At 35.8% G+C, this 15,373-nt stretch overlaps 1 protein-coding gene across 2 annotated transcripts; it reads right to left on the minus strand.

The window, feature by feature from the left end:
• Window positions 1–2,486: 2,486 nt before the first annotated feature.
• Window positions 2,487–14,112, minus strand: LOC139143328 (seipin-like). 2 transcript variants are annotated; one of them, XM_070713565.1, is made up of 9 exons: window positions 13,968–14,112; window positions 12,021–12,123; window positions 9,741–9,831; window positions 7,912–7,987; window positions 7,362–7,429; window positions 6,963–7,097; window positions 6,272–6,369; window positions 5,096–5,319; window positions 2,487–4,819 (listed from the first exon to the last, which is right to left on the minus strand). In XM_070713565.1, exons 1-9 carry the CDS (start codon window positions 14,032–14,034, stop codon window positions 4,524–4,526), a joined length of 1,158 nt encoding a protein of 385 aa, XP_070569666.1. In that variant the 5' UTR covers window positions 14,035–14,112; the 3' UTR covers window positions 2,487–4,523. The 2 variants fall into 2 exon arrangements, with proteins under 2 accessions (XP_070569666.1, XP_070569667.1); XM_070713566.1 differs by lacking the exon at window positions 13,968–14,112 and having other exon boundaries at window positions 12,021–12,415.
• Window positions 14,113–15,373: the final 1,261 nt, after the last annotated feature.

Consider the following 15,373-nt stretch of genomic DNA (forward strand, 5'->3'; position numbering starts at 1 on the left):
ATTTTGAGCGAGCCAATAGAGCTAGAGGTCTGATTTTTGGTATATAGGGATAACTTAGCAATACAATTTTTTTGGACAAAATGTCATGTGACCTCGGTGACCTTTTACCTCAAATATACATATTTGTCTATAACTCAGTAACCACAAGTGCTACACCCTTCATGTATGGTATGATAGGACACCTTATGACGCCACATATTGTACCTCATTAATTATGCACATATCTAATTTTGAGCGAGCCAATAGAGCTAGAGGTCTGATTTTTGGTATATAGGGATAACTTAGCAATACAATTTTTTTTGACAAAATGTCACGTGACCTCGGTGACCTTTGACCTCAAATATACATATTTGTCCATAACTCAGTAACCACAAGTGCAACAGCCTTCATGTATGGTATGATGGGACACCTTATGACGCCACATATTGTACCTCATTAATTATGCGCATATCTAATTTTGAGCGAGCCAATAGAGCTGGATGTCTGATTTTTGGTATATAGGGATAACTATAGGAGAGAAATTTTTTGACCAAATGTCATGTGACCTCGATGACCTTTTACCTAAAATATATGTTTATATCAATAAATAAGTAACCACAAGTGCTATGTCCTTTGTATTTAGTAGGATGGGAGACCTTATGACAACACATGCTTTACCTCATTAATTATGTACACATCTAATTCTGGGCAAGCGAATAGAGCTAGAGATCTGATTTTTTGGCATATAGGGATTAATTAGCAATATAATTTTTTTTTCAAAATGTCATGTGACCTCGATGACCTTGACCTTGATTATACATATATATGCATGTCTCAGTAACCACAAGTTCTATACCCTCCAATTTTGATAGGATATTAGACCTTAAGATGTCATATCTTGTACCTCATTTATAATGGGCATATGTATTTCTTGGCTGGCCAATACTGCTAGAGGTCTGATCTTTTTTCCCGATTTAGAACTATAACTTAGACATGCCTCATGTGTTTCAAATTGGGAACAACGACATAGACCTATGTGCCCATAGATCTCAACATATACACTCCAGTGATACTTCTTAATGACCACATTTTCCTGCCCCATCAAGACTAATACTCCTATTACAAGTGGGGACTATGTCATTGGAAATGACTTGTTGAGTTAATGGTTGTATCACAGTATTCGATATATCTAATTCTGTATTTTTTCCATTTTATATTCTGAATAAATACATTAAACATATTTCACTGTCTCCAGTACATTACATTTAAGTATTTTCACTTCATGCACTTTATCCCTTTCACAGATGTTCAAATATCTGACCAGAGAACAAACACTAAATAGTCCAGGATGGGAGCTACAGTGTCATTTACGCTATTTTTTAGCTTTGCTGTCAAAGATGTGAAGCTTATCTAATAGATGGATGTGTGGCAACGTCCCTCATCTGGCATCTATCGACTTTTCACATTCAAAGCTGCTTCTCCAAAACAGCCAGTCCGATTCCTTTAATATGGGGCAATTTTTACCATTTTTGGTCGAAAATTTTTTTCTCAAAAACCTGCTCATCTGATAGCTCTGAATATTTGGTGTACAGGGTCCTATAGATGATCTAAATGTAACATATTGGAAATTATGAAGAAATCTGCAATTTTGTGTTTAGGGGCAATTTTTGCCATTTTTGGTCAAAATATTTTGTTTTTCAGAAACTGCTAATCGTATAGCTTTGATATGTAGAATACAGGTTCCTGGAAATAATACTAATAAGATATATTGAAATTGCAATGAAAACTGCAATTTTTTGTTTTGGGGCATATTTTGACGTTTGGTTAAAACTTTTTTTTTCTCACGATTACTTGTCTGATAGCTTTGATATGTGGTATACAGATTCCTACATTCATTTCTATATGATATATTGAAATTATGATGAAATCTGCAATTTTGTATTGTGAGGCAATTTTTGCCGTTTTTGGTCAAAACATTTGTCTTTTAACTTTGATATTTGGGCAACATGTTCGCAGGGCTGATCTGAATGTGATATGTTCAACTTATGATACAATCTTCAATTTTGTATTTTTGCAGCTATTTTTGCCTTTTTTGGTCAGGCCATCCTGAAATGAGCTATCAAAGATTTCCACCTTCATCAACACACATGTCACAAATAGTCATTCTCCACATAATACAGCAAAGCTACATTGGCCTTTACGTCTCTTGTTTGTAAAGGAGATAGACTTTCAAATCTGGTGATTTTTAACTTGTACAAGAAAGTTAATCTGTATTGATAACTTCTCTTTCACTTGGAGATATTCAAAGTATAGATAGCCTAAATGATTTCCAGATCTGAGATTCCTCAAAAAACTTCTTGCTTTTAAAGATGTCCATGACATCGTGAATACACAATGTGAGATATGCATTCAGCCATTCTTCATGTGATTCAGTGTTTTGTGGATGGTCAAAATCTACACACAAAGCAGCCATACTTACACATTCAAGTGAAGGTCTTAGATCCAAATGGCTTTGCTAATTAACCATTTAATGCAAAATTGTTGTGTTTACAGTATCCATAAATTCTAAATCCTGAAGGCAAAGAAATATAATGCAATGCTACAAGCATAATGAGAATATCAAAGTTATAACATCTGCAGTGCTTTGCATCTAACACTCAATGTTGATCTGAGTGTATCCACTACGTAGCTGCCAAACATTTGAAGTGGTGGCAAAGGATTACTTTTAAACAATGTAATAACAGATAAGCAGCATTTATAAAATGGGTAGAGACACATGGTCAATGTAGTAGACCTTTATAAGCAGATCACTTTGACACATTAGCAAATGCACAAATGTGAAAAAAAAAATCACTCTTTTAGACACATAATCTGAAATCTCTGAATAAAAAATTACTTTGAATCAATTCTAGTATTATCAGAAATGTATATGAAATTCAGAATTCAGAATTATATTTTTGTGATCCGGCAAAGAAATCTACATATGAGTAGGCTGAAATTCTCGCAATGTTCTGCCATCATTACATATTCCAAGGTGTGATTCTTGTCTTATCAAGAATAGTGCATTGCTGTGGATGGGACATCTCCATCACAAGGTGTAATCAATAGTCATCAGCAATCTAGTTTTATTCGGACAAAAAAGTAATAGCAATGAGACTTCACTTCACACATCACCAGTGATGCAATGGTTGACTTTAGTGTCTGAAACCTTAAAAAAATAGTAAATCAGTACTGTGAAAACTACACCTGTAAATGAAATGATAAGACAGGTTTTCCATTTATTGCATCAATGTTGTCAACAGAAAACACTATTCTGCCAGAGCATCAAGATTGCTTCCCTTGATCAAAATATGTCAACTTTACAATCAATCACAAATGAAGCTTTCCCCTAAAAACAATCAGTATTCTCACTGTACCTACCAGGCTTTTCTTGGCAGCTGAGTCACTGTGGGCAAGGGCATTCACCCAACGATCTACGTAACAGCCTATAAGTTAGTGTGACAGTCATCTGAAGTTTAGTCCTCTAATTTATTCTGTTTTGATACTTAATATGCCCACAGACTTGGAGCATGTCTACACTGTACCCTGATTGAGCAGCTTTCTTCCACAAGGACAATTAAAAGCCGGTGAGAAAACTTACACAATAACATTCTAATCCTTGGTACAATATTACAATATAATGGCATTGAGTTTTTGTTACAGCAACAAATAAAAGTTGAAATAAAAGTAAAAAGTGAAGCAACATTTGTGTCAAGTTTAATCACCTTGACATAGTGCTGTGTAACTTCAGCACGTTGGCCGGTTAAATAAGTTGCCTTTATAAAGTAAATATGGTGTTGGAGTTGGATTCACTCTCAAAAATTGCAGGAATAAGAGTCTGATTTGAACATTCATAGTTAACCATCTGTCCAATCACTGACAAACAGTTCAAAGCTATGTTCGATCTAAGTTAAGATTCTTGGTTTGTTCAAGTTTTCATTATTTTGTCAGATTTTGTTCTTCATACAGACAATAAAAAGCTTCTAGCTTTGATAGTCATGTCATTCAAAATTTGAGAATCCATTTTCTGGTTAATTCTTTAATCATTCTGCAAATAATGTAAATGTTTTGACAGGAACAACAAATCACTGGTCAACTTCAGACACAGAATTCCTCTCACTCAACATAAATCAACCGTTTGACAATTCATACATTGCAAGCAAGTAAACTGTAAATATTTGAAAAGAACATAAAATATGTCTATTTACTTAAAAATGCATCTGTACATAAATTTTGAAATATTTTTAAATTATATGAAGCTTTTGCAGAATGAAGGAATAAACTATAGTAGAAAGACAAAACGTAAAATGATAAAAAGTAATTTTCTTCCGCTAATATTTTATTGTCTTGCTATGTAGCATGCCTTCAGCAGGTAGTTTCATTTTGATAAATTAAAGGTGTATATGAAAATAAAAAGGCATTTTAAATAAATAATGGCAGATATGATTGCATGGTGTTCTTTGACCTTTAACCTCACAATGGAATGATATCATTGGTCAAAGACTTTAATCATCATGGACATCTCTCATTCTAAGATGGGAGCCTTCAGACAGCAGTGTCATGTCGCTAGGTTCTTTTGGTTCCAACAACTCTGCACTTGGATCAATTTTCTCAAAGCTGTCACTGCTGGCACCGCTATCACTACTTCCAGATGCTGTGTCATGTCCCTGAACAGGAGTCAAGGTATCCACTGGTTCCGTTCTTGCAGGATGCAATCCATGATCTTGGGACCCTGGCACGGTGGTTGTTGCAATACCAGATTGTTCTGGAGCAGGTTGCTGCTGTGGTAACAATTCAGGATCTGCAAATATTTCACAAAAAATCTAAGAAAATCTTATTTTGTTGTAAAATTGGCTGAAAAGTCCAAAGGTTGGTAGGGTCAATCACAGCGTATTGGTCATCAGGTGCATATGGGTAATACTAGAGTTATCAGCAACCCATGATACAGATATGAGATGACAAATATGACTTGTAACCATCAAAATCATTCAGAACATCGACTGTATCAAGAATGCACAATTTCTGGCGATATTCTGAATGATGATTATTTCGGACAAAAGATCTGTTGCATGTTTACCTTGCAGAGGTTCCTCCAATGCAGCTCTGCCAGTTCTGTGACTGGTAATCTCAAAGTCTGCAAAATTTAGCGGTTCGTCAAATCTGACCCTGACGACTTGTTCCTCTTCTTCCCCGCCATAGAACCATCTCATCCACGTCAGCAGAGTCACAGTGATTAGAATCATGAAATTGGTGCTCACACCGACAACAGCTGTCAGTATTGGCCAATTGAACATTAGGTATCTGTAAAGAGGAGTTTGAAACAGTATTACAAAAACCTGCACAGATTTAAATTTTCAGTGTATTTCCAAACACCTCAACACTTTTCAAAATTGTCAGTGTATTTATTAAAACCTGCACACATTTCAAACTTTTCAGTGTTTTTAAAAATGCCTGCACACATTTCTAAATTTTCAGTGTGTTTACAAATACCTGACATTTTAAAACTAATATGTCTAGTTATTTTTATTTTCTTTGTAATCCTATACAGTACGATGTTAAATACTACAAACATCTTAGGATATACTATATGCACTCAATGAGTATGATCATGACTTATTATTATGATTATTTATTCATTTGTTTCACAATTAAATGTGGCAGTGTCTCTTTGTAATAATTTTTAACCCAGTAATCACTATGCATAGGGGGTTCTGGTAACTTACCAGAAAGTCAGGCCAGAAAAAGCATACCAAAAATCAGTATTTATTTGACTTCACAATTATACACTAGACAGTACTGATTCATTCTCAACCCAGTGAGTGTACTAACGGTATGGTGTTGTGGTGTGCATCCTGCTTCTTGAGGGACTAGAAGAAGAATTTCATTAAGAACCTATGGAGCACACCTGCTCATACTCCAATACAGTTATGAATATCTAATCTCTGGGTCACTTCCAAAAACCTGCTCTCTTTTGTCAATTTTCTGATCAAGCCATAATTTGAGGCTCAAATACCGACTGTTGGCATCAAAAGAGAAGTATATTACTGTAACACATAGAAAATACCACTTTAATATTACCAAGGTCCCCAACCATTCACAGGTGTAAGCAAATGATTACCTTTACAGCTCTTGTACTTAAAATTGTAGTCAGTGAAATACTAACACTGATTTCGATTTTCCTATCCAGGATTTACCTGTATATCACAAAAAAAAACATTAAAAACACACTGATATAAGGTACAATTTTGCTGACCTTAGACCTGTGAAGTGTGCCTGTATTCTGAGAACTGATGAATAAACTTCAATTCTTCTTGCATGTATTTCAATGACAGCTCCAATCACAGGTTTGTACTGCAATAAGCAAATACTATCAATGTCATTGCAGGACAGAACACCACATGTATCTTCAAATGTGCGGACATGTATGTAACATCATTCTTTATATATATGAAAGATAATTCCATATATATGAAAGAACTGAAAGAGAAAATATTCTACGACAAGTTTAAAGAATGACACTTTTCAACCTACACCATGTAATTAACATATTAAATTGTATCATGTCATGTAGTGTCAAATCACACCAAATCAAATCAGTTTCATGTCAAATCACATCAAATCAGTTTAATATCATATTAAATTACATTTTTCATGTCACATCATGTAAGACCAAATCAAATAATATTTTAACATCAAATTACATCACATTTTCATATAATATCACACCACATTAATTACATTTCCATATACATTACATCTCATCACATGCACCTAATTTTCAGCGAACCCTTTCTTATCATAGAACATAATATAACATCCCTACTATGTCCATATCCAGCATCACGTACACATCACTCTACATTGTATCACAGAAATCTGTTTATGATCCACTACAATACACTACAGTATGTTGACAATCTCTCATGATGAAAGGATAAACTTACAGGACTGTCTTGAAATTTGTCAAACAATTCTACTTCTAACATTTGTTTCTCTTCTGAATATCCACCCAGCAGAAATGGGGCAAAGAAGAGTGTGTCCAAAATTTTTAACAACAATGACCTGAAATGCAGGACAGCCTGAAATAAAGAAAAATACCATAATTATAATATAAGTACTGTACTGCTAATCACAGACAAAATATTTCCTGTTAGACAATACATTTTTCATACTATTTGACTGCCAGGCATAGAGAAAAAGAAACAAAAAAAGTCAAGTTACAGCCGACAATGTTTCACTTTCCACAGCTTGTATTGACAGAGATGACATTGGGTAATATAATGATTAGGTTTGTAGAAATCTGAACAGTGTAGAAATCTGAACACAATAGATAACTGACTTACAGGTCTCGAAGAAACTGATGTGACTTCACCACCATCTGAATAAAATGATATCTTTACCATAAACATACCTGAAAAGAGATGTAAAATTTTAGAATTTGTTTAAATGCAACTGGTATAACCCTTCTGTATGTGTTCTTTGTAATACACTTCTTTCAGTACATACTGATCCAAAGTGAAATTGCAAAGGTATGTCCTGGCAGAAAAATGAGAACCCAATCTTTGGACAATAGGGATCTTCCTACCACTACATGTAGCTAGATCTGTTTCCCCAAAAGTATAATACAAGAAATTTCTCTCTTCTTTTCTTTCTCTCTATTTGACTCGGTAAAGAAATTAGATCAGTACAACATTTGGCAGAAATATTGATTTTATTCAGGTAGACACATTTTGACATGTGACTAAACAGTCAACAGACTGTACACACACTGTGGTTTTTTTTTACAGTACCAGTACTCATTTTTTGAGTAAGGCTGACATATGACAGGACAGCAGGTGTGGCATACATGTAGCAATGACTGTTTAGATATGATCAGAAGTCATACCAACTTACCAAGATTTTCATTGACAGGAGACTGTGGCATTTCTAAGTCAACAAAAATTCTGTACGACTGTCCTCTCATCAGCAACTGAGTACAGAAATAAAACCACAACTCTGATTAGACAAGTGACTATATATATAAAATGAAATCTTATTCTTATTTGTATACAGGAAGAAATAAATTTACTTGCATAAGTATCACGTATCTATATACGATGGATTACTTGCTGGCCAATCTTTGAAGTGACATTATCTTTGTAAAAGTTTTCGAGTATCTTAACTTGATACTAACAGTTTATTATATTTGATTGAAATTATGGATGGATTATGTAAGATTGACAAAAAAGGACAGTTTCAGAGCATGACCTTCAGAATCCAAGGTCATAGGCCATTTATGATTTTGAGTAGATTGCTTGACACTGTCCTAGGGAGTCCACAGGAGGGAAGATGCATGCCACAGTATCATGCCACATAACACACTAATTGGGTTCAGAACATATCACTCTCTAGTCTGAATTACAAAAGTACCAGTGATGAATGTTTGATCTTCAGAGCTACAATTCAGTGGATCTACTGTTGTTGTACTTAAATAACATGGTCAAATGATGTTACAAATGCAAGGTCCCTTAAAAATGTGAAGGTCATTGTAAAATAAGAAACAGACAATAATATGATGTAAGTTTTCTCTTCCTCCTACTCTTTCAGTCACAAAATATTGTACAAAATGCTTACAGAAGCTCACAATTCAATAATAACTAACAAGGCAAGAGAGAGACAAATGCATGCTGTTACCTTAAGGTGAAGTACTACGAATTACGTTAAAATTAAGTTGTGGTGTCATTTTCTTGAAACTTTGCACAAATATTCTTGGAAGTTGTGCAAGTGCAAAAATGAAATAAAAAATGGGGGTCACCACGCTCGTTTCCATGGAAACGGACGTTAAAATGGCGTCGTTGGAAATAAATAAAAATGATATAATTCACTTAAACTAAAGAAAGCAATTATAAAACGCTTAGCAAACGAGTTAATTTTAATAAATACCAAGACTTAAGATTCATATCTATCGAATGTATAGTTTTCATGATGTTTGTGAAGAAATTTTAACATAAGTATCGATTACAAAATGACGATATCGAAATTATATCACTACATAATTTTCGAACTTTCTTTCTGTCGCTTTGAATGGTGTCATTTTGACCAAACTTGGCGAATAAACTCCTGACATAATACCATTTAGTTTACACTTTTAATAAAAGGGTGTCACCACGCTACTTTTTACAATATCTCCAGGTTAATGGGTAATTTGCGCCACATAAATGGGAGAGAAATGTTAATTTTTCGCTCATATTGAATAAAAACCAGCTTCCTAGGGGGTCAAAATATGACAAGGTTATAGGTCACATGTATTTCTAAGACACTGGGTCAAAAAATTAGGTAAAAGCGCAATTTCAACAATGACAGGTGATGTTAAATATATGCGCTACAAAATAAGCCATTTGCGACAGGCTGGAGTTAAATCTGCGCAGAAACGTTCTAAAGCGTGTGCGCGTCCGAATTCGTCGTCCTTTACCTTAACAAGCTGGCAATATGTGTTTGTCAGTAACAATCTTGTCCAATTTTCTCCATGAAAATTTGAGAAATTCCTCTGTAATCACGTATCTCAGTTGAGAACATCTTTTACATCTTCAAGAATGTATATATGTGTAGATACTGTTTTGAAAATTATCTCTGTAATAGTTTCCAAAATTGTAAACTGTTAACTGGCCCTTGGCATATGTGATGCGTACCACATGACCATAAATCGACCAATGGGTGGGGTACAATTGAATATTTGTACTTGCCTGACGACCATGTAAAGGTTTGTCCAATAGTGTTACATTGGCTTCTGGGTACGTGCATCCTGGTTTTCCAATATCAACTTCTGGACAAGTACTGTGAAATAAATTATAGAAATTTTACACAATATTATTTTTGGTGCCCATGACAACTGGTTTTTCTATCCTGAAATATGAATGAACAGCTCAAGCCTAATAGAGGTAAAGGACAATAGAAAATGCCACTACACTTCTCCTGATGTACATAATTCTACTACATGAATGGGAAAAAGCCCAAAAATGCACAGTGGGATGGATGAGGTGGTAGTGTTAACTATTATGAATCAATCAACACTACAGGATTTTGATATCGATGGTGGCAGGAAAGCTTGCAAACGATTCAAACAGAAAATCGCATGACAAGGAAATGCCAACATCTAGTTGCTTATGACTGCTTCTCCAGGACAACAGTGACAATGCAGTGTTATTGCTTCAACTTAGGGAACTCGGTAAATGGTTTGGGAACCCAAGGTGAAATGTCTATTCCTTGTATGATTTTAAAAAGGACATGGACAATTAAAATACACACATGATAAATGAAACTAACTGCAGTTATAGGAAGGGGATTTAGTTGTTTTATTATAAGCAAAATTGCACAAACAATCGTGCAATTTTATGCCATCATACTCGAGTGTTTTTACCAGCTTGAAAAACAGAGGGGAAGCCTATTTACATATGGTAACACTGCATAATTTGCATATTTTTGTTATAATTTGCATATTGTTTGTCTTGAAAATGTATTTTTGTGTAATTTTAACATGTGCATAGATTGCTCCGACAACAGAGGGATGACCCAACCCTAAGAAGATGTGAGAAGCCGGATACTCACTCACTATTTTCATTCATATTTAAATGTTTGTTGTTCAAAACTTCAAGTCCGTCAACAGTTTAGCCCTTATCATGCCAAGTTCAACATCAATTTTCTTAAAAAACAAATGAGGCATAACATATCCCATATGTTGCATTAACCCTTTTCCTGCCAGACAGTATCACTTCCCCATCAGCCAAGTCAGTAAAAAGCGCTATTGAGCCAAAACATGACGTATTTTCACCCACTTGGCCTGGTCTGTTACAGCATCTTTAGTCCAAAAAAATCAAGTTTACAGTATTTATGTTTTCAACAGCTTTCAGATGTACAGTATTATGTTAAAATACACCATATGGAATATGTTGTGTTTCATTAATTTTAACCATCTTGACCTGGTGGTGAAATATGGACTTGGCAGGAAAAGGGTTAAAGATTATTGACAATGAAGACCTAGAAGAACATGGATACTGTAAACATGATTAAGTATGGTGTGCTGAATAGATGAAAACAAATATAGGTTTTGGCTCAACAATCCGTTTTAAGGGCTTGTCAGATGTGAAAGTGACAGATAAGCTTGTGGGAATAAAGTTTAAAGAATAAAAAGCAATAATTAGAGATGGAGAAATTACAAGAAATGAGCATCACAATGATTACATGGTTTGTAGTGATTTTTAGTTTTAGGCCATGCTTGACAAAAGATTGATGTGTCAGAGTGTTTTTTGGATGATGTAAACAGTTGAAACCTGGTGTTGGGATAAGTGGCAATAATATGGCTTCAAATGTGGAAAGTTATTGAGGAAGCCTTTCAAACTCAGAGACACTTTGCACCATTGAAGAATCATTTCCAAAATGCCTAGCCTACATACGTACACTTTATTTAATTATTGTGTAGACTGTCTGCATGATGAACCTTGTCCTCTATCACATATTATTGTTCAAAGGATAGCTGCAGTGCCGCCATCCGACCCACATACCCTGGGGCAAAACCTCCGGCTTCAGCACTGCAACTACGCAAAGTAAAAAGATGTTCTCTGGAATATTACAGCCTGTCATAATTGTAACTTTGTGCTCTGTACAGAAGCAGTGCTTCACTGAGCAACGGTTTAATAAGTCTTTAAACTGTTGATACGTTCTGGCACGGTTACTCTACCCCACCAGTAGAGTAGAGTAACCGTGCTTCTATAGCTCTGCGTGGCAGAGCTGTGTGTTACCAGAGTTATACGGCCGGTAACACACAGTCTTGCTACGCAGAGATACAGTTCAGGCCACGAGCCCTCCACAGATATTTGTGGAGGGACAGTGATTCACACTTATGGTGGTATCATGAACTTGCGGCCATGCAGATACGTCCCTTTTTAACACTGTTTATCAGCATGGAGGTAGTTTAGACTGAGATAAGTGACACTTAGAAACTGGTCTCTGTGTTTTGTCAAACTTACCTATACTGTAGATAGACTGGTCGAACGTGGGCAACGGTGGGCATGTATGCATAGTAGAAACTCCCATATAGAAATATCGATATCCACAGGACCAGAAGAAGTACTAGGGAGAAAAATATGATTCTCAAAGTCGTATCTTTGGCCCACATATACCATGTATGAGCGCTTGCATTAACGCTTCTCACGTATGAACTGAGCATACTGGCTTGTAGTATAAAGGGCTTGACCAATCTTGTTATGTACTTGCGAACATGAATGTATTACACAGAGACATCGAAGAAACGTCATTGAACACGCAAGTGAAGTTGGATGTACCCGAGCCTCATCTGAGAACGCATGCAGGTGATGCCAACAAACCAACAGAACAAATGCGCAAACTTTGAGGGCGCGCTTTCACCTGGAAGGTCAAAGGTCATCTCATTCTGCACTGAGAAAAGAGTTCACCTCACCATTCTGTTTGAAACCAGAGTCCTTTTATCACGCACGGTGTTGAAAGATCCTGGAATTTTGCACTAGGCTGTGTTCATAAATAAGGGGAGGGGGGCTGGAGGAATCGCGATTGAAATCTTATTTTTTCTAGATCCCCTCAAAACCCTCAAAAAATTTCAAGTTCTTCACCCCGTCTATACGATTTAATAGGCCTATTAGCTATGCACGCAAAGAAAAAATAAACATGTGTTTGGCAGTTCTGCTCGCAGATGTTCAAACTACCTGTTATTAGCACTTTGTAAAGCTATATTCCTAAGGCAGGTTTTTAAATTGATTCATTTTAAACGCATCAGTGAATTTTTTTCAAAAAATAATCCACCCCAGGCCGAAGAAACTGACCAGTCCTTTCTCGGGCAGTCCTCAGGCAGCTACGGGCAGTAATTAGTAGGACCGCCTTTATACCCGTGTACACGCTGAGTTGACAAGCTGAATACTGTGTAAAGTAAAGTAAAGTAAGCCTTTATTGAAATCGTATCCCAGTTGGGATCTTGATCATAAAGTACAATAAAGGTTTTGCAAAAACAACAATGAAAGAGTATATATAATATATATATAAATATAAATATCTATACATGAGGTCAACATATTAAAGGTTCATAAATAGTTTACTTTGTCTTTTTCATTTTGTCTTGTCTGAGTTTAAAACATGTATGTATGTATTTTCCCAATTCACATAGTGATGCTTTATCTGTCCTTGAAAAGATGCTTACAAGGTCTTGTGTGCCTCTGAATTAGTTTTTACAAATGTTTAGTTTACTGAAAAAATCATGTCTAATGTCTGTGTAGCCTTTGCAATGAAAAAGAAAATGTATCTCATCTTCTACTTGTTTGTTTTGGCAAATTGGGTATGCTCTGTCTATGACATCAAGGTTTCTATATCTACCTGTTTGTATGTGTAGTATGTGTGCACTAATGCGTAACTTGCACAGGGCTGATCTGTGATCTGGGTTTTTTATAACATGAAGGTAGGTATATCAACATGTTTTTGGGAGTAGAACAAGAAAATATTGTTGATATAATAACAAAAATAGTGTAAAAATGGTAAAAATTTGGCATTTACTGGCGCTCTGAACACTGCAACTATTGCATGCTTCTTCACGGGCACACTTTGAAAATTATCTAATCACGGCTTTTGATTACTCTTGCCGACCATGGAGAAACATACCTGTCGACAATCTTGTTTAAATATAACGGTCTCACAGCTTAAATTCTCTCTGAATAGTACTGTATTTTGTGCAGTGACGCTAGAACGACATATTCATCAAATGAAGAAATAATACAAGACAGGCGCAATGAGAAGACAAGCCGTCACAATGACAATAGGACTCCATGTTTCGCACACGAAAGTTAGCATGCTTGCTAGATACCAGCTTTATATGAATCACACAATGTAGCTGAGGAACATGAACTCACTTTTTTGAGGAAACAAATCAGCAACTATTAAGAGAACACACTTACTTAAAGTTTCCATAATCATGATGGTATGGGCATTCCTAAAACGAGAGAATATCTTCTTGAAAACCATGTTCGCAGAAAAGCAAGGTTAACGGCGCTTCAGCTGACAAGTTCTGTGCAAAATAACCTTCGAGACAACATAAAAGCGACTGAGGCAGATAAATCATTATCAAATAGACCACCTCGTTGTAAGATAATAATCTACTCGTAGTGAAGATAAGTACAAGACCTTTGAACTTGCGCTTTGCTGCTGCCAACACGTCATGAAGAGGTTGTTCCATAATCAGTTACGTTATGGAGGAGGTGCAGCTGGGGTGTAACGCCAAATTACGGTTTTCCTGAAAATCCAAACAGACCAAATATTTTTTCCTGGATATCACAGAAGACATTTTGAACACAAAGATCCGTATTTCACTGAGAAAGCGTTGTTTGACAAAAAGTGAGAAACGTAAGTACTGAAAGTACGATACGTTGTGGTATCTTGCTGTCTAACTTGTCCCCATCTTCCGGTATACAGGCTTGTTAGGTCGACGTTGGATGTTTGAACTGATTATTTGTTTCAAGGAATTTGTAATTAAATTGTGGCCTGTTTCATACTCTAATTTACTCTTGCACCACAGGGACACGAGGCATTATTAGTCATAACATATATGGCCAAAATGAGCTAAGATGCAGCAGCATTGCACAGTACCTTGATAGAACAATTAGTTTACTGTTCAGAGAGTCTTCTGAGGCAGTCCTGTGACCGCGCATCAAGGCATGGTGCAATGCTACTGCTGCATCTATGTTGACTATATTTCTGAGGGTCTGCACTACAACTGCGTGAATTTGGCATTGATATTGATCATCATTTAGGATTCAAGTGCTGTAGGGTACTTTTGTAAGTATACAATAATGACAGAAATATTAAATTTTATCAACAGTATCCATAACAATAAATTTGTGGTCTTGGAATGGAGGGCGCCCTCTATTAACGTGTGGTGGAAACGTTAACCAAGTACGTATGCATGTCTTCGCATCACCTGTCGTTACATCATAACTTGTACAGCATAGACGATGCTTTCATTTATATAATATCATGTGTAAACAAACTAAGAAACGTTGGTTAGTTTTTGACAAAAGGAACTGTGTGAGAAAAAACGAGAGAACTTCAATCTTAGATTTGTAAGCGTCAGTAAACCAAAGAATACTAATTCACTTACAAGTAACAAGTACGATAGGCCAAAACCATGACAAAGTCTGCGAGCATCTCCTAAACTTGCTGGATGTTTTTTGTAGGTGTTTAACGATAACAGAGCAGTATGAGTAATTGTCATTTCAGGGTCAAAATCAGTAAGGTATTAAGGAAGTACACCTACATATCTACGAAAAGTAAATAGTCTAAAACAGTCCCTCTATCCACCAGTCTG

Source organism: Ptychodera flava, chromosome 11, assembly GCF_041260155.1.
Source record: "Ptychodera flava strain L36383 chromosome 11, AS_Pfla_20210202, whole genome shotgun sequence".
NCBI lineage: Eukaryota > Metazoa > Hemichordata > Enteropneusta > Ptychoderidae > Ptychodera > Ptychodera flava.